Genomic DNA, 18,576 nt, shown 5'->3' on the forward strand with positions numbered 1-18,576 from the left:
TTATTTTTATTGGATCCGCAATTGGAACACCCAGCAGCCTCATGCTAATCAATAAACTAAAAAAAAAAAAAAAAAGGCTGTGTGTTTTCATGGTGGGGGTGCAAAAAAAAAACTACAAAGCTGATTTTTTTTTTTTTTTTTGGTCACATCTGCTTACTAGAGAGAAACAATTATGTTTAATGGAGCTGCTCAAAGCACACATGGTTCATACAGGAGAATAATGGACAATAGATCAGCTCAACCCAGAAGGGCATTGCATTTTTAACAATAAAGTAGCAGCGCCATCTAGTGGACACTACAATCACACAACAATTTTGCATCCGTTCAGACAGACAGGGATGATTTTTGAGTGCCAAAGATGCATACATAATGGTCCACCCTGACAGAGGTCATTCGGAGGTCACTGCTGCTGATGTTCTTTTTCCTGACACTCAGCATTATCTGCCTAGGGAAGGGATTTTCACATTTTGTTAAATGTCAGCAGAACTTGAAGGGTCTAATTTAGATGAGAAAGGTAAGATTTGATGATCGTGTGGAAATGAATGGACTATTATGAGATGGTAGTGTCAGCTTATTTCAAATTGGGGGGGTGCATGATCATTGGAGAGTAATTAGGTTTAATTGACGTTTTTATTTATGGTTTATTCTATCTTTTTCTCATAATTCGTTTTATGGTCAAATAAAAGACTCAATATTTTTTTTGCTCAATTTATTGAAAATGCAGAATATTTAAAAACATGTATCAATGATATGCAGTCTTACTGTTGTGCAATGTGACAGAATGGAAGTCAACAGGGTAAAATGATGATGCAAGCACATCTATTTTGTTTCTGCAGCCCTTTGGAAAAAAAATAAAACTCTTCTTGTCATTTTCCAAACCCAGACCAATAGTTTTTGATTAAATTGACAGGAGCACTGTCCCACGTTAGATTATCTGAGCATTGTGTCCACGGTGGGATCTGGTGAAGGAACTTGCAGGGAAGTATCTACTCCTTATGCACAAGAAAAAACAAAATTGGTCAATAGAAAAGGCAACAAATGATATGTGATGTGAACAAAATTTGGAGATCTCCTTCACAAGCAACATGCAATCGAAATGGTGATGGGAATGTGGCAAATGCAGATCCAATCTAGGTGGACAATGATCCATTTATTTCTGCTTAAGTTAATTTTTAACTCAGTCATAGAACTGGACTGACTGTCAATTGTTGAGTGAAGGAATTTGATTTCCATTAAAGACTGCCACCATATACAACAACAATGTCGGTCCGGAGTATTTGGAGAGTGATTTATCATTTATCTTAAAATTATTTTGACTGTCGTGCATAAAAAAAAAAAAAATCAAATACCTTCAACCAGCTGTTGAGCTGTCATTCTGTCATCATTGATGTAAAGCGCAGTCATGAGGAAGAAAATCCCTCCGACGATGCCAACAAAAGGGCAAATCAAGAAGCTGTACTGAAGACTCGGGAAGCTCCAATCAGTGGATGGAGGCTTGCTTTTCTGTATTGCGTCGGATATCTTGCACAACATCACTTTGGGTTATTAAAACTGCCATTAATTAAATTCAGAAGTTGTCTAATTGTTCCGACTCACTATTCCGATGAGATAAGGACTCCCGGCATCTCCTAGAAGGTGGCAGACTGAAATCTGGAGAGCTTCAGCTGTGGCTCTTCTGGTGGGTACAACTACATACTACATCCAAAAAAAAAAAAAAAAAAAAAAAAATTTAAACTTCAAGTATAATTTCATTGTGTCTCGTTTGGACTGCCGCACTTACAAGTAGCATATCAGCCAGAAGAGGCCAGTTGAGCGATAATAAGACCTCAGCTATGAAAATGAACACCTAAAACGAGATGGCAATGAGAAGAATTATTTTGATTTGGGAATATTTCAATTTTGACTTACATAAGTGGCTGGAATGCTTGCTGTAGCCACGAAGATGCTGATGAAGAGACACGGGACCGATCCCAGCATGCCACCAGCACAGATGAGTGGATCTGCGTTTGGCACTTTGTCCCGCAACCATCTGGCTAAACCCGTGCCGATAAACACTCCGAGAATACCCGAGACCACTGTAATGGCGCCAAAGATAAGACTGTACTGGGAGTAGAGGAAGACAACAATGTTGAAAAGCTGCACGGGGTTTTGGGATTGAAAGATAATACGCTGAGGGTATTGCACACTGCACCTGTCGATGGCATTGCAGGATCCATGAGTGCATGGTGCTAGAAGGCCCTGAGACACCTGAGCCCTGAACAGAAAGGTGGGCATCCAGAAAGCCAAAGCTCCAGTAAGGAAGGCCATCGCAGTCACTCCCAGAGATGACCAGATGTAACTTTTACTTGGGAGAAAGTAGAAAAAATATTGTCACCAATAATCAATCAGAGCATTTTTTTTTTTTAATCGTCCTACTTTTTCAGAAGATACTTGACATCCTCCAAGTAAGAGCTCTGATTTTCTGCAACCCCCCTAGGTGGATCCGGGCATAAGAACACCACTAAAATGAGCCCCACAAGACCGAAAATGGGAGTGAGCTGTCAAAACAGTAACCAGACATGTGGTCATTGTCGGTGCTCTATTGATTATTTCCAGTTTGAAGTTCTTACCCTGAGAGACCAGTGCCAATCACCAGTCAGGCTCGCTATTGATGACCCAGTTATATAGCCAAGGCCGCTAGAGAGAGACAGAAGATCGACAGGGTAAATAGAAATCCAACATCATGGATTCAGAAAATCCCACCTTCCAACAGGGATGAAGATGTAGAAAGCAGCAATCATGATGGTCCGTTGTCCTCCAATGAAAAGGTCCCCAATAATTGTAGGAGCGATAGTGGTGTAACTAGCCTCGCCTATCCCGACCAGGCCTCGTAACAGCACCAGAAGCCAAAAGTACTTAACCGTACATAGATATGATTAGTCTGGCATGCTGTTACATAACAATATGTCTCAGTTCGTTTCCAGAACTTTTGAAGATTTTCCACATACCGACTCGGTAACAAAAGAGCTGCCGATCGCTGTCACCAGCCACACAGTCAAGCCGACAGCCATGATGTGTACTCGGTTGTAGCGGTCGCCGAGGTAACCGAAGAGAGGGGCCGTCAGGAGGAAGCTGCAGATAAAAACTGTGAGTCTTTTAGTATTTCATGTTAAGAATGGAGTCTTTGTATGAAGATAGTACCGTATTTTCCGGACTCTAAGGTGCACCACAAAACCTAAAATTTTCTCAAAAGCTGACTCCTAAATTTAAACTGGCCCAAAGCATTGTGTCATGAAATCAATCATAAGTGGCCCGCTGAAGACTATGAATCATGAATCAAAAAGACTATGGATCATTATTTTGTGATTATAAAGTCATTTGTTGCGTCTGAAGTTGAAATAAAAAAGATAAAATGGAGAATGATCTGATTTGGATTAAAAATCTGACATGATGCATTAATGGTGCGCCTTATAGTCCGGTGCGCCTTATAGTCCGGAAAATACGGTAATTAAAATAATACAATACAAAAATCAGGGTGGGAAATTTTACATGGTGTTGTTAGTCAACTCAAGGCCATCTTCACCTCACATTCCGCTTTATGCTCACAGCACTTGAGTGACGACATCTGACATCTAGATAGTCTCACTTTGTTTCCTAAATATCAACCCCCCCCTCCTCCCCACAAACCACTCATGGTATCTTTCATGCTGTGAGATGGCCACTGTAGTTCAAATTGATGCAATCACAAGCTGCAAGTGAATTGCGGCATTTCCTTGTGAAGCAATGGAGGGTGGAGTGGGCCGCTTTCAAAATATACACTTAGTTAAGGACCTTCAAAAAGATCATTTTACCTGTCTGCAGAAGTCCAGCTGTACTGTCTTTTATATCAAAATATGTCTGTATGTTGAGAAGTACACCTATGGGTAAGAAAAAGTTATTTGCACTTATTTGCACTCATTGACAAAGAGGAAAAATTGTCTTGTGTGCAAAAACCTGCAATTGTGTATCGTTCCATGTAGTTGAGTAAGTTGACATAGCAGAGCACAGCCACTGCGATGTGGGCTCGTCGACGTGATATGGCGGGTCTCTCGTCCAGTTTGGGTGTAAGAGAAGAAAGACTGTTGACGAATGAGCCATATTGGAGACCAGAACTGGAACCCAGACTTGGCCGAGGTGCTGGTACATCTCGCTGGGACTTGACTGATACCCTCAGCTCCATGGTGAGCAGGTTTCTCCTCACCTGGACTAGAAGGGATTGTAGGTTCCTGGTTTCAAAAGACTCCAATACCTTGAACTTGTTTTCAGTGGTAAAAATGAATAGGCAATATTTAACACACGACGATATGAATATTGAAATTCATACTTCTTTTTTTTTCTTGCTTCCTGTAGACGCTAGTGTACTTAGCCAAAGTTGCATTTATTGCAAGGTTGATTTTAAAAATGACAAGTGAGGTGAAACCATTCGAGAAAACAGTTTGACATTTCACAACATAAACAAATAAAAGCAAATATATTTCCAATGATTTAAATCAACAGAAATCTTTGATCAAATAAGTCACATTTGTCTTTTGATTAGTTACAAGAGACATAATTGGCAACTTTCAACATCTTTTTTTAAGCTTAACTAACAATCGAAAGCAATGTAACGTACTTGTTGCTGACCGATCTTGTTCATTCCATGGTGGCTGTATACTCAGATGACTTTGGAGCTCTCTGTTGGTCTCTAAGGCATGAGGAAGCCCAATGTAGCCCATGGTCTTATATTGAGTTAGTGAGGGACAGCCCATTTGGGGGGTGGCCAAATGTTTTCACAGGGTTCTTCACTGCCTCACACTGCTGTAAACAATTCATGTATCGCTTTCATTTCCTCCCATTTCTTTCTTGAGAAACAATTAAACTGGTTAACTATTACCTTATGTTGCTTTTTTTTTCCCCGTGTGTTTGTTCATCTGCAAAACCTGTTTCTCAGTTTTTCACATTCACAGAAGATGACGAGAACATTTCATATTCACCACTTTTTTGTTTGTTTTTTTTACAGCTCAAAACTTAGAGATCAGTGTTAACAATCAATATATAATGGCTACTAGCTTTAAGCAAACACAACTCATATAACATGTGGCTGTCAGGTGATGAAGGCTAAATAAATGTGTTGTGACTTGTACTTTGACAAAATGAGCACATTACTATTTTACATTACTAAGTGTAGAATTGTGAGTACTTTTGCCACCTCTGGAGTAAACCACCGAGACATATTAATAACTATGTTGTAATATAAAACAAGATTTTATCGTCGGCCTTCATTTTGACAACGTGACCATTGACCCAAACCCCCCTGAGCAATCATTAAAGTCACATGAGTACTAGTTCAGTGGCTTTTCAAAACAAATTTCATGACGACTGTATGACATAAAGAGTATATTTGGATACATCATGTTTTTTTTTGTACTGTCTTCATTATCACAGCTAAAGAAGTTTGAGAAAAGATGTATATTGGATAATTTGATGTTAAGTGTACAGTAATTATCAAATAAACGTAATTCTGTGATTGTTCTTGTGTTTTAAGAGAAAAATAACAGTGGTAAATAAACAGAGCAAATCAACCACATTTCAGGGGGAACGTGTCAATTGCTGCCATCTGGTGTTTATGTAAATATTACATTACAAACTGTCCAAATATTCTTTTCATTGCATCCTTAATAATACAGGCGATCTACGTCTTATTGTTACCTATTCAATTAAATCGCAAAATTTCAAACTAATTAGATTTACGCGCGTACCCATAATAAATCTAGTACACTACTTGTAATGTAAGTATTTTTCCACCAGAGGGCAGCAACGTATTTATGACATCAGCTGCCAGGAAACCAACGAAGAAGAAGCGGAACCAGTCCTCCCCAGAGCAGAGACAGATCTGCAGCAAAAGGCGACGAAGAAGAAGCGATGTCGCGAATGCTAAACGGAAAATAGGAGACGTTGGACTGTGCAGTAAACGAGAATATAACGCTGTTATTTCGCCATATTACTGTTCACAATAGCTGCATCACATTGGCCAAACTATGACAGAGCCTCAATCAGCGCTGTTACTCAGGAGACAGCTCGCAGGTAATGAAACATTTGGCGTTAGCTGTTACTGCCTGTCTTGCTAATGAACGTTTTAGCTGGCACTCAACCGATGGTACGGGCGCAAAACTGTTTGCACGAATGATCCACATTAATGCGAATGGCCCATTACGGATTGAATAAACTGCGGGAAGATTGGTAAGGCGATTGTTGACTGACAGAACGATCATGCAGGTAGAGAAGAAGACAACGCTTTCATGGTGCATACAGACAAGTTGTACGTTCGCTGTCAGACGTCAGGAACATAATTCAGGATTACCCCTTACATAAAATATAAAAGACTCTTATTGACACCAGTGAAACGCTTCTAGTTACATATAGTAGTTACAGTACACTGACAAACGCTACTGTAACGCTCCCACTCACTACTGAAACATTCGGTACAGTAACCCCCCGGTTACCACGGGGTTACGTTCCAGATCGCCCTCATCATCAACGAAGCCTTAAAAGTAGCCATCAAGTATTTATGGTGTTAGAAGAAGAATCATCTTTATGTATGGTGTCACTTGAGACCATCGACACTTGTGCCAGGATTTTGTTTTTCCACTATTGTTATGTTATGGCCCACAATTCACTGGTGACATTGGGCTATCTTCAATAAATAACTATTTACTTAACCGGAGGTATGTTATACAAAACAAAATTGGCGACGGGTGCTGGGTGAGCATTGATTTATGGACACGCCAGCACTTTTACCCCAAGAAGAAACTTGACACTGCATTTTTACCATCACAGATTTAGGACCTCATAAAAAATATACCAAGTATCATCTGACATAGTCTATAAGTGAACGTGACTTGTGTCGGATTAAACGCACCCTAATGAATAATCTTTTTAATAGCCTCATTTATAACAAGTCCTCAGATATTTTCTTGATGCTTTTGCTAAACTTTGATTCATTGTGTAGCTTTCCCAGGCACACCCATTGTTGCTGTGTAATTATGACACTGCTGCTTAATACAGTTAATAGGCCCCAGATAATTGTGGTTTTGCTGAATTTGAATGGTATGACCTTAACTTGCCATTTGTTTTGTTCCCCAGAGCTCAATAAAAACCCAGTAGAAGGATTCTCAGCCGGCTTGATTGAGGATAATGATCTGTACAGATGGGAAGTTCTTATCATTGGGCCACCAGACACGCTTTAGTAAGTTTTCCATTTCCATTATTCGGTCTTGAATTCTTGCCAACTCTTGTCACTAACAGGTTTGAATGTATTTCAATGTGATCGTAGTATTGACATTTGTTGTCTTTGACCTTTTTTAATGTTCACAGTGAAGGTGGTGTGTTTAAAGCTCATCTGACGTTTCCCAAAGACTACCCTCTCAGGCCACCTAAAATGAAATTTATCACAGATATTTGGCACCCTAATGGTAGGTAGAGCCAGGGAGATGCACAATGTTTTCACTAAAATACCTGAAATTAAATTGTTTGATTTTTTTGTTGTTGTAGTTGACAAGAACGGAGATGTATGTATTTCTATTTTACACGAACCCGGGGAGGACAAGTATGGCTATGAAAAACCAGAAGAACGTTGGCTTCCCATTCATACCGTTGAAACTATCATGATTAGTGTTATCTCCATGTTGGCAGACCCAAATGGTGACTCGCCGGCCAACGTAGATGCAGCAGTAAGTTTGTTTATTAAACACATAAGGAATGATGAATGGGGAAAACAGCCTTCAAAATAAATAATGTCTTTTTTTTTCTTCCGTAGAAAGAGTGGCGGGAGGACAGGCATGGAGCTTTCAAAAGAAAAGTTGCACGCTGTGTACGGAAAAGCCAAGAGACTGCGTTTGAGTGATATTCAGCAAGGATCGCAATTCATGTTTTCAGGGCAAGTATGTTAAAACTGAACTGAACATTAGTTTTTCTTCTACTGCTGTTTTGGAGAACTGCTTCACATTTTCATTGCATTGAGTCAACCGACATCTGGTTGTAACCGCCGCCCCTAAACCTAAGAAGAACAATCTGGCCTTGAGCGGTCGTCGTAATGTTGCGGCAGGAAATTTGGAACCTCTTCAGTGAACCCCCCAACCATTGTTATTTATGAAGGCTTCTTGCCCATAGCCTCACTTGGCACCTTGGAGAAATGCAGAGGAATTTTACAATGTATTCTAATTGTCCATTGAATGCACCTTCATGAATTTGGCATTGGCTGTTTTTATTCTCAGGCCAAAATCAATAACAGTGTCGCTTTGTCGCCATCTAGTGGTCATCTGATTCATCTTGCAAAATTCTGTTCTGTGTGCCCCCCACCAGGTCTCCAATTGAATCTCAACATGGCACTGTTTTCCTGCACTCTTCCACCGTTTTGCCAGGCTCGTCCTCCTTTTATTTTGGCAGGAAGACTATGACTGGCTCCTCTAAGCTGCAATAGAACATTACAGTGACTACCATGGCTGACAGACAACCACCAAGCAAGTGCCAACTGAACATAAAAAACAACCCAGAAGAAAAAAAACAACACTTTGCAAGTCAATGAACTGCTTCAGGAAGATATTGTAAAGACATGTATATAGCACAGACTAAACCAGATAATATATAAGATCCCTCTCCTTATGTTATGCACTTAGTCTCAATTAATTGCGCTGGCTCTGATTTATTTCTTCCCTTTTCCCCCGCTCCAACATGTGCAGTTTTTTTTATTCTTTAGCAGAAGGTCTTAAATTGAGGATCGGAATGTTTTTGTGAAGAGCTTGATTGGGTCAAGCACGCTATGACTGACAAATTTGGTCATTTCTAGATTGGGCCATATTTGATGTTTGTTGTAGATTCTTATAACCCAACTTCAAATCTCTTCCATAGTCATTTTGGATTTTATTTAGCTATTAACTCTTATCATCCCATTCTTTTATCAACAAACGAATCAACATGACTTTGTTTTGTGCATGCGCAATTTTTTTTTTTTTGTCTTTTTGCAAAAGTGCCTCCAGATACAAATGCTCGATCATGTCATTCTGCATTGCTTAAGTAGTAATCATGCTATAGTCCATCCATCCATCTATCTTCTTCCGCTTATCCGGGGTCGGGTCGCGGGGGCAACAGCTTTAGGAGGGACTCCCAGACTTCCCTCTCCCCAGCCACTTCATCCAGCTCATCCCGGGGGATCCCAAGGCGTTCCCAGGCCAGCTGAGAGACATAGTCTCTCCAGCTCGTCCTGGGTCGTCCCCGGGGACTCCTACCGGTGGGACATGCCCGGAACACCTCCCCAGGGAGGCGTCCAGGAGGCATCCTGATAAGATGCTCGAGCCACCTCATCTGGCTCCTCTCAACGTGGAGGAGTAGCGACTCTACTCCGAGTCTCTCCCGGATGACCGAGCTTCTCACCCTATAATGTTATAGTAACATACTATAATGGTATTGTTCCCAATTTAATGTAGCAATAAATCTCCTCTGGCGTGTATTCTTATACACACACAATACAAATGAAGGTCCTCCAAAAATCTGCTGATTTAGTAGCTGTTCTTAATTTTTTTTTTTTTTTGTCAATGTTGTCCATGGTAGGAATTGTTACTATGCATGCTTATCTTTCAGTTGGGTTTTTTTTGTCCACCCAATTTATTTCTGGCATTTTGTTTGTGAATGTTTGTCCATAAAGTATATGTGCCCATATTGTGCTGTTCTATCATCACATCCAACCATCTCGTTATGTTCACTGAACGGTTGCAGTTTTTGGCTAATGTACAAAGACAAAAATACTGATGTATATTTTTCATGTTATGAAATCTGTTATCTGTAAGGAGTTCTTCTATTATATTGTGTTTTTTCCGATATTTGCGTGTGTTAAAATCATTTTGTGTACTGGGCCTCGCATAAAACGCACATCAATCCTGAGAAGGTTTGCTGAACCATTTACTGGAAGAAAATGTAAATGCACCTGCCTGCTTTTCCAATTACAATTACTCTGCAGGTATTTAAAAAAAATAATAATCAAAGAAAAGTAATATTTTCTTCTACAAAGAACAAAGCAGTTGTATTATTGTTTACTATCTTTAGTGTTAGACAAAATTACATTTAATTGACATATTGCACCACGTTCAAGTGGTTAGTTGCGTTCACGCGAAAACACTATAATTGACGCCCCCACCGACGTGCCTTGAACGCCACACTTCCGCCCCCTCTCGGCCGCGCTAGTCTTATCGCGAGAACGCCGCCCGGTCACGAAGCCAACGCAGAGCAACATGGCGGAAGGTATGAGATTGAATTTTTTGGTGGTCTTCCCTGTCCACTCCCTTCTATTTACGTGGGCGTGTTGCGTTATTTGACCCTGCCAAGTTCGGAGTACGCGTTTATTGTACATTTCCAAGTATATGTCTTTTTAAAACAACACGACATTGTTCTTGCCTTGTTCGGCTTGTAAGTGAGCAGCAAGCTTTTATCAGTAGCTCTCGTTGATGTTGCTAGCAGATATTGTTTCCGTTTCTATTTACCTCAATTAGCTGAGACTGACAGTCGTCTATAGTGCTGCAACAGATGCCTCGTGTGCTTGTGCAAAACATTTACTTTCATGTACCATTCGTGACGATAAAGTTCCAATCAAATGATCTACAATAAACGATCGTAGCTGTTAGAAAATAAAGATCACGTGCTTCTAAATTGAGCATAATGGCATATTATAAGCACAATGCATTTAGTTGGCATCGGTTCTGTTCCTGTTGAATAAATAAGGGCACAAAATTCTTCTGTGTACTTACTGTCAGTTCCACCCCATGAGTATTGGCACCGCCTTTACAAATGTCATGACCGCCAACAGAAAGAAAGGCTGTTAAAAACAACCAAACAACATACAGAGTACAAACACTCATGTCAACATTACCTGCTAAAAGGGCCTTAACTGCATATGTTTTTGTCTTTTCTTCAATTAGTTCAGATTGCATGAGAAGTTCTTTGTAGTACAAATTCTTTAGCCCACATTTTCCTCTTTTAGTCTGACAAAAAATGACTTGCATTGTTTTTGTGGTCATCACTATACATGGTTTTAAGAATGCATATGCACGGCTGGCAAACAACTCATTTATTGAAGCCCTCAGTTTTGCAGAATAAAGTCTAAAAGCGGTTCCAGTGTAACACAGTGCGGGGCTCAAACTGTGTCACATGACTTGCAGCATTGCCACTTACAGTTTACAAGGCAGGACAAAGTAACTAGCCTCCTCAGCACTTTTATCCCCTTTACAAATACTTTAGTGCTTTAAAGGAAGGAAATGGGCCCCAGTGGAACTTGGTGGACTTGGCTGAGTCATGATTTAGAATTTCAACATCAAGAGCTGTAGAGAATGTCATCCCTAAAGGAAGCACCATTTATGCATGCCTTTTGATTCATCTGGCATCTTTTTTTTTTTCTTTTCTCTGAATAATTGGTAACATTAGGTGCACTTGCGCAATCAGAATTTCAGCTTATGTAAAACAAATGGATTGACATGCAACTATTAAATGAATGCCATGCATATTTGTTTGTGTCTGCATGACAACAACGTCGCGCAGAGGAGGTGGCCAAGCTGCAGAAGCATCTGGCCCTGCTGCGGCAGGAGTACGTGAAGATGCAGCAGAAGCTGGCTGACACGGAGCGACGCTGCGCCGTCCTTGCTGCTCAGGTGTCGGTCCAAGGCCCAACCAGCCCAGTATCTGCGGACACTTTTATTAGCCGTCTTCTGGACATTGTGTCGGACCTGTATCAGCAGGAACAATACAGGTGGGCGTCTTGATTTGCGGAAGAGAATACTTTCATTTCACGGTTCTGTTCTTTATTTTTGCACCGGCAGTGATTTGAGAGTGAAAATCGCGGGGAGTCAACTCTGTGCCCATAAGTTTGTGCTGGCTGCACGCAGTGATGTTTGGAGTCTCGCCAATATGGCTGCCACCTCAGAACTGGACCTGTCTGGTAAGTGACTGTGATATGGCTTTGCCGTTATAAAGCCCGTGGACAGTCCCCTCAACTCATGACATGTTTGCAGACTGCAAAGCCGAGGTTGCTACGGCAATGTTGCGCTGGGCATACACGGACGACTTGGAGCTCAGTGAAGACGATGCGTTTCTTATTGACTTGATGAAGTTGGCCAACCGCTTTCAGCTTCAGATGCTCAGAGAAAGGTCAGCCTTTCACCAATGCAGCAGGTCTTCGGTTTACAACGTTGTGAAGAGTGCAACGAACTAATTTGGGCAGAATGTGAAAATAGTAGCTTAATTGCTATTGCACATTTTTCTTCTGATTGTTTTGTATTTATGGAATGTTTTTTTTTGCAATTATGACTACTGCATCATTCATTTAGTTCACGTTACTGCCTTTGTACACACATTAGATCTTTCACTTTGCATATGTGACATAGCCACCTGACGCTACATTGGCTTCCTGTGCATGGGGTGGGTCAGGTGCGAAAAAGGTGTCATGTCATCGGTGAACGTCAGAAACTGCATTCGCTTCTACCAAACGGCCGAGGAGCTAAACGCCACGACTCTAATGAACTACTGTGGAGAGATCATAGCTAGTCACTGGGTGAGTTCCTTATTTTAAAACTGTCATTTTGTTTCAGCAGTACGGTGGTCTCTAATTCCTCTTTTCTAGGATGATCTCAGAAAAGAAGATTTCAGCACCATGAGCGCTCAACTTTTGTACAAGATGATCAAGTCTAAAACGGACTATCCTCTCCACAAAGCCATCAAAGTTGAGCGAGAGGATGTGGTGTTCCTCTATCTCATTGAGATGGATGCTCAGGTCCGTTGGCATCTTCTAATCCATGCTAAGCTTTTAATAACTCTTGACTTTTGTGAGCTGAACGAAACATTTCTCATTGGGGTTTTTATTTTTTCTTGTTAGTTGCCAGGGAAGCTGAATGAACTGGACAACAACGGCGATCTGGCTCTCGACCTGGCACTGCATCGAAAATTGGAAAGTATCGCCACCACTTTAGTTAACAACAAAGCTGATGTGGATATGGTGGATCAGAGTGGATGGAGTCTTCTACATAAAGCCATCCAAAGAGGTATGAAGTTTACTACGGCGTCTTTCTAACAGTTGCGGCGTTCCAAATGACCTCCGCGTAAGATTTTCTTGTCATACTCTTCTTCCAGGTGATGAATTCGCCTCCGTCTTCCTAATCCGTCACTCCGCTCAGGTCAACGCCGCCACTGTTGGAGCGGTGGAAACGCCTCTTCACCTCGTCTGTTCTTTTAGCCCCAAGAAACACTCGACCGAAGTGATGAGTGGCATGGCGCAGATTGCGGAGGCTCTGCTCAAAGCCGGCGCCAATCCCAACATGCAAAACAGCAAGGGCAGGTTGGTCGCATTATTTTTTTTTTTTTAGGAAATTTGGCAAACTATCATTGCACAAGACTGAGATTTTTGTTGCTTTGTTAGAACTCCCTTGCATGAAGCTGTGTCTTCGGGGAACGAGCCAGTGTTCAACCAACTGCTCCAATGCAAACAGTGAGTTCCTCTCGACTTCCAACTTGAATGCTTGGCTTGATTTCGACTTGCAATGATTAAACTGTCCCCCTTTAGGCTCGACCTGGAACTGAAAGACCACGAGGGCAGCACGGCTTTGTGGTTGGCTTTGCAGTATATCACCGTGTCCGCTGACACCTCTGTAAATCCATTTGAGGATGATGCGCCAGTTGAGAACGGCACCTCATTTGACGAGAACAGCTTTGCAGCACAGTTAATCCAGAGAGGGAGTAATCCCGATGCGCCCGACACATCAACAGGTGAGCATTGATTTTCTCCTTTCGTTGTCTTGTCATTCGCTTTTCATATTTTTGCTTCTACAGGAAACTGCCTGATGCAGAGAGCAGCTTGTGCGGCCAATGAGGCAGCTGCTCTTTTCTTAGCCACTCACGGGGCTAAAGTCAACCATATTAACAAATGGGTGCGTACGATATGTTGTGTGGAATCGCAGTATCACAAATATTTTTATATATCATATCATTGGCCGAATAATCGACTGACAATCAGGGGCTTGAGTTTCAAACATAAGCTGAAAATGGATTTGATGTCCTCTCAGGGGGAAAGCCCTCTTCACACAGCCTGCCGCTTTGGCCTTGCAAGCCTGACGGGGGAGCTGCTCCAGCAGGGTGCAAACCCTAACCTGCAGACCCTCAAGTCTCTGCCTGATGACGCCCTTGGTGTGGCTGCACAGACCCCTCTTCATATGGCCATTGCTCATAACCATCCAGATGTGGTCTCTGTTATCCTCGAGCAAAAAGGTCAGCAATTTTCCTCAGTTAAATGCAAGAGGAACATGTTTGAGTGGATTAATTGTTTTTTTTCCTTCTTTGTCTGTGTTGCAGCAAATGCAATTCATGCCTCCAATAATTTCCAGATCATTCCAGACTTCAGTCTCAAAGACTCTATGGACCAAACTGTTTTGGGCTTGGCCCTCTGGACAGGTACATCATGAGAGCGATATTATAATTGAACATTTTACGAGTGGCCTGTTTTTTTATGCGTATGTTGACTGTGGACTGCATTTAATTTGTGATGTTTTAATTTGGTCAATCTGCCCCTGTTAGGTATGCACACCATCGCAGCTCAGCTTCTGGGCTCCGGAGCGTCTATCAATGACACTATGTCCAGTGGACAAACCCTACTTCACATGGCCATCCAAAGACAGGACAGCAAGAGCGCCCTGTTTCTTCTTGAGCACCAGGCAGACATCAATATTAGGTAACTACTTCATCATCAAGTGTTTGTGACGCTTTGACTTTCATCTACTTTTTCCATTTTCCTTTCGGACGCGTCGCGGTTTATCAAAGATTAGTGGCCAGCTAAATGTTTTAGTAGGGTGTTTAAAGTTTTTTTTTTTTTCTTTGTGTGGCTATTAGGACCCAGGAAGGCCAAACAGCACTGCAGTTGGCCATCAGTAATCAGTTGCCACTGGTGGTCGACGCTATATGCACAAGAGGAGCTGACATGTCGGTGGTGAATGACAAAGGGGACCCTCCCTTATGGCTCGCTCTGGAGAATGGCATGGAGGATATTGCATCCACGCTGGTGAGACATTTAAAAAAAAATAAAAAAAGATGCATTTCATCCAAGTTATTCCACACGTGTTGTGGTTCCAAATGGTTACAAGGAGAAAAAGTTTGTCATTGTAATATTCACCTTTTTGCTTCCTCCAAGGTTCGTCATGGCTGCGATGCGACATGTTGGAGCAAAGGCCCCTCTGGCTGCCAACAGACCCTCTTGCACCGAGCCGTTGATGAGAACAATGAGGTCTCAGCTTGCTTTCTCATCCGAAGGTCTGAAACCACATTACTTTAATTCAGTGCTTGGGCTGCAGTGCTTCCATATAATAGCAAATATACCCAAGCAAAATTAAAAAAATGTGTCTTTACAAAGATATGTAATTATGGCACAGGGGGAGTTATGCATATTCTGTCTGTTATCATTTTTGCAAAAACCTCAATGCATTACTGTAGGATCTCATTAGACTGTACAGCAGGCAACACTGCCCTAGTGGTGGGTTGTCTGCCTTGCAGTTCTGAATTTTTTTACCCCCCTTACCCATGATTCATTGTATCTTATGTCTGTGTAGTGGTTGCGACGTGAACAGCCCGAGGCGGCCAGGCCCAAATGGAGAAGGAGAAGAAGAAGCCAGAGATGGGCAAATGCCTCTCCACCTAGCAAGCAGTTGGGGACTGGAGGAGGTGGTTCAGTGCCTTCTAGAATTTGGAGCTAATGTTAATACGCAGGTCAGTCTCATCACAGCTGCAGCAACTTTGATTACTTGTTAATATTTATTCACAATATTGGCTCTCTCACTTTTTTTTTTTCCCAGGATGCAGAGGGTAGAACGCCTATCCACGCTGCCATTAGTAACCAGCACAGCGTAATTATACAACTCCTGATTTCCCATCCGGATATCCGTCTTAATATACGCGACCGGCAAGGAATGACACCATTTGCCTGTGCCATGACGCACAAGAACAACAAAGCAGCAGAAGCCATCCTCAAAAGGGAGCCAGGTGCCGCTGAACAGGTGAGGAACGAGAACAGCAGGAGAAACCCCAAACGTTTGTCTCTCGTGACTTCTAACCTTTTGCATCTCTCCAGGTTGATAATAAAGGGCGTAATTTCCTCCACGTGGCTGTGCAGAATTCCGATATCGAAAGTGTTCTTTTCCTCATAAGTGTCCAAGCTAACGTGAACTCCAGGGTTCAGGATGCCGCTAAGCTCACCCCACTTCACTTGGCCGTGCAAGCTGGATCTGAGATCATTGTTCGAAACTTGGTATAACCTACGTTCCTTTTTTTTTTTTTTCCTTTGTTTTATTTTCATTCATATTGCCCCGTAATATTTTTGTTAGACTGAACATTTCTAAATGCAGCATTTTTCTTTCCTATGTGACTCACCAGCTGCTTGCCGGGGCCCAAGTAAATGAGTTGACCAAACATCGGCAGACTGCCCTGCATTTAGCCGCTCAACAGGATTTGGCCACCATTTGCTCCGTGCTGTTGGAAAACGGCATTGACTTTGCTGCCGAGGATGAGAATGGCAATAACGGTAAATTTCATTTCTGGAACTCACTTCAGATTTAATGGATATTATCTGTTCCTGTTTTATTTTGTTATGGGTTGATACTATTGGTATATATATATATATACCGCAGCTTGTGATTGGCTGACATAAAATTGGGCTTTTACCAACCTATCACGTCATCTCATTTTCACTGTGTACAAAACTAGCTTAGCAATTTCGTGTGTCTGCAGTTTTGCTGAGTAATTATTTTTGCAGCAATTCGCTCACAAAAACAGTTTTCCTGTTGCATCCGCAGCTCTTCATCTGGCAGTGATGCATGGCCGCCTTAACAATATCAGATCCCTTCTCACAGAGTCCAACGTCGATGCTGAGGCCTTCAATCTCAGGTAGATTTCCCCCTTTTGAGGATTTTTTTTTTTTTAAATGACGAAGATTTTGCAGGTCATTGAATTAATTGTTTTATTGGCTTATTGAAATAATTCAGGGGTCAGTCACCAATGCACGTTTTAGGCCACTATGGTAAAGAAAACGCCGCTGCCATTTTTGAATTATTTCTGGAGTGTATGCCTGAATACCCTTTGGACAAACCAGATAATGAAGGGAACACAGGTACTTGAAAATGCATTTTTTTTTTCTTGTTATTTGTAGAGCAACTCCATACTTTGAATGACACCGATATATCATTTTTATTTGCAGTTTTGCTCCTGGCCTACATGAAAGGGAATGCTAACCTGTGTCGTGCTATTGTGAGGGCTGGTGCTCGCCTGGGCATCAATAATAATCAGGGCATTAACATTTTCAACTACCAAGTAGCAACAAAACAGCTGCTTTTTCGCCTTCTTGGTAAGCAGATTTTTTTTTTTTTTTGTCCAGTGCTTTCTGGTCCATTCAATCAATGTATTAGCTAAAATTAGCAAATTAATTTTCCTCAAAGAATTTTGTATTTTTTTTTTTCCCCCTGGTAGATATGCTGTCCAAAGAGCCCCCTTGGTGTGATGGATCCAACTGCTATGAGTGTGTTGCCAAGTTTGGAGTCACAACAAGGAAACATCACTGGTTAGTACTTTGACCTTTCTGCAATATGTTTCCCTGTCCATGTTGTGCTTCATTATGAATCCTGTCTCTGCAGCCGTCATTGCGGGCGCCTCTTGTGCCACAAGTGCTCTATCAAGGAGATCCCCATCATCAAGTTTGACTTGAACAAGCCGGTGAGGGTGTGTGACATCTGCTTCGATGTACTAACTCTGGGTGGAGTGTCATAATGCAGCAGCCCGGATATTCCCCACCTACTAATAATGTTCATCGGGTCGGGGTCTGACTTAGTTACTGGGCACATCATAAGGGACAGCAGGAGCAGGACAAACTAGCAAGAGATTGGACAATTCTGGACCGTTGTCTTTATATTATGCCAGTCTTGTGAAAAAGCATTTGAGACGTTTCTTCATTTTGTTGTCGATCAAAGATATAAATGACTAGAAAGCAGTTTAGGGACTGCTGGACTGAGTGAGATAACTTCTTAAGCTCTATGTTGTTTCCAATGGTTAGCTTGTTTTTCAATAAAATAGTTGCTTCTCTTGGTCATTGCAATTCAATGATAAACATCTCAAAATCACTGTTGGAAAGATGGTTTATCTGTGGTTAAGTCATTTCATCATCTGCAGGTTATGCTACCTGCTCTGAGACAAATGTTTCATGCATCATGATTCATATACTCGAACCATCAAAATGAGAAACGATTGTTATCAATTGAACTCTTGTGACTGTAGACTGTATTTCCTGGATAAATGATTAAATCAATTACATTTTGTAAGACCCTAAAGCAAAAACAAGCACATTTTAATTTCACGTGTGGTGAAAAAAAACTGCCCAGCAATATGAAAACATTGATTAGCAGGGTGTGAACCATTATGGATACATATTTAGTATGTATTAGTACTGACGAGCAACTATATGCGTGCATGTACTATAATTTGTAGCATTTCATAATCATGTCCTCTTTTTTTTTT

At 41.5% G+C, this 18,576-nt stretch overlaps 3 protein-coding genes across 5 annotated transcripts; 2 read left to right on the plus strand and 1 right to left on the minus strand.

Moving 5' to 3' along the window:
• Positions 1–692: 692 nt before the first annotated feature.
• On the minus strand, positions 693–4,788 carry spns3 (SPNS lysolipid transporter 3, sphingosine-1-phosphate (putative)). 2 transcript variants are annotated; one of them, XM_049742173.2, is made up of 13 exons: positions 4,631–4,788; positions 3,973–4,224; positions 3,831–3,896; positions 2,988–3,124; positions 2,743–2,894; positions 2,610–2,676; positions 2,416–2,537; positions 2,192–2,344; positions 1,909–2,098; positions 1,781–1,846; positions 1,597–1,695; positions 1,350–1,521; positions 693–992 (listed from the first exon to the last, which is right to left on the minus strand). In XM_049742173.2, exons 1-13 carry the CDS (start codon positions 4,764–4,766, stop codon positions 931–933), a joined length of 1,674 nt encoding a protein of 557 aa, XP_049598130.1. In that variant the 5' UTR covers positions 4,767–4,788; the 3' UTR covers positions 693–930. The 2 variants fall into 2 exon arrangements, with proteins under 2 accessions (XP_049598130.1, XP_049598131.1); XM_049742174.1 differs by lacking the exon at positions 4,631–4,788 and having other exon boundaries at positions 2,988–3,111; positions 3,973–4,055.
• Positions 4,789–5,865: 1,077 nt separating this feature from the next.
• Positions 5,866–9,872, plus strand: ube2g1a (ubiquitin-conjugating enzyme E2G 1a (UBC7 homolog, yeast)). Of its 2 annotated transcripts, none has more exons than XM_049741684.2 (6): positions 5,866–6,081; positions 7,141–7,243; positions 7,372–7,469; positions 7,549–7,727; positions 7,814–7,937; positions 8,359–9,872. In XM_049741684.2, exons 1-5 carry the CDS (start codon positions 6,036–6,038, stop codon positions 7,898–7,900), a joined length of 513 nt encoding a protein of 170 aa, XP_049597641.1. In that variant the 5' UTR covers positions 5,866–6,035; the 3' UTR covers positions 7,901–7,937; positions 8,359–9,872. The 2 variants fall into 2 exon arrangements, with proteins under 2 accessions (XP_049597641.1, XP_049597639.1); XM_049741682.2 differs by having other exon boundaries at positions 5,867–6,081; positions 7,814–7,933.
• Positions 9,873–10,191: 319 nt separating this feature from the next.
• Positions 10,192–18,147, plus strand: ankfy1 (ankyrin repeat and FYVE domain containing 1). The gene is made up of 25 exons (XM_049741680.1): positions 10,192–10,290; positions 11,581–11,788; positions 11,859–11,977; positions 12,051–12,186; positions 12,466–12,589; positions 12,659–12,808; positions 12,911–13,076; positions 13,165–13,369; positions 13,451–13,519; positions 13,595–13,797; positions 13,861–13,958; positions 14,094–14,295; positions 14,380–14,478; positions 14,602–14,755; positions 14,914–15,082; positions 15,212–15,330; positions 15,627–15,783; positions 15,870–16,070; positions 16,145–16,321; positions 16,447–16,594; positions 16,866–16,956; positions 17,055–17,179; positions 17,267–17,413; positions 17,536–17,626; positions 17,700–18,147. The coding sequence occupies exons 1-25, from the start codon at positions 10,281–10,283 to the stop codon at positions 17,830–17,832; spliced, it is 3,501 nt and encodes a 1,166-aa protein (XP_049597637.1). The 5' UTR covers positions 10,192–10,280; the 3' UTR covers positions 17,833–18,147.
• Positions 18,148–18,576: the final 429 nt, after the last annotated feature.

The sequence above is a fragment of the Syngnathus scovelli genome, chromosome 15 (genome assembly GCF_024217435.2).
Source record: "Syngnathus scovelli strain Florida chromosome 15, RoL_Ssco_1.2, whole genome shotgun sequence".
NCBI classification, from domain to species: Eukaryota; Metazoa; Chordata; class Actinopteri; order Syngnathiformes; family Syngnathidae; genus Syngnathus; species Syngnathus scovelli.

Coding starts and splice junctions, on each gene's coding strand:
- spns3 (XM_049742173.2), bottom strand. CDS start 4,766: ATGGGCTGTCCCTCACTAACTCAATATAAGACCATGGGCTACATTGGG. Junction 4,225..4,630: donor ACAAGATCGGTCAGCAACAA/GTACGTTACATT, acceptor AATCCCTTCTAG/TCCAGGTGAGGAGAAACCTG. Junction 3,125..3,830: donor AGCTGGACTTCTGCAGACAG/GTAAAATGATCT, acceptor AAAGACTCACAG/TTTTTATCTGCAGCTTCCTC.
- ube2g1a (XM_049741684.2), top strand. CDS start 6,036: ATGACAGAGCCTCAATCAGCGCTGTTACTCAGGAGACAGCTCGCAG. Junction 7,470..7,548: donor AGATATTTGGCACCCTAATG/GTAGGTAGAGCC, acceptor TTGTTGTTGTAG/TTGACAAGAACGGAGATGTA. Junction 7,728..7,813: donor CGGCCAACGTAGATGCAGCA/GTAAGTTTGTTT, acceptor TTTCTTCCGTAG/AAAGAGTGGCGGGAGGACAG.
- ankfy1 (XM_049741680.1), top strand. Junction 12,809..12,910: donor TCATTGAGATGGATGCTCAG/GTCCGTTGGCAT, acceptor TTTTCTTGTTAG/TTGCCAGGGAAGCTGAATGA. Junction 16,071..16,144: donor AGCCAGGTGCCGCTGAACAG/GTGAGGAACGAG, acceptor GCATCTCTCCAG/GTTGATAATAAAGGGCGTAA.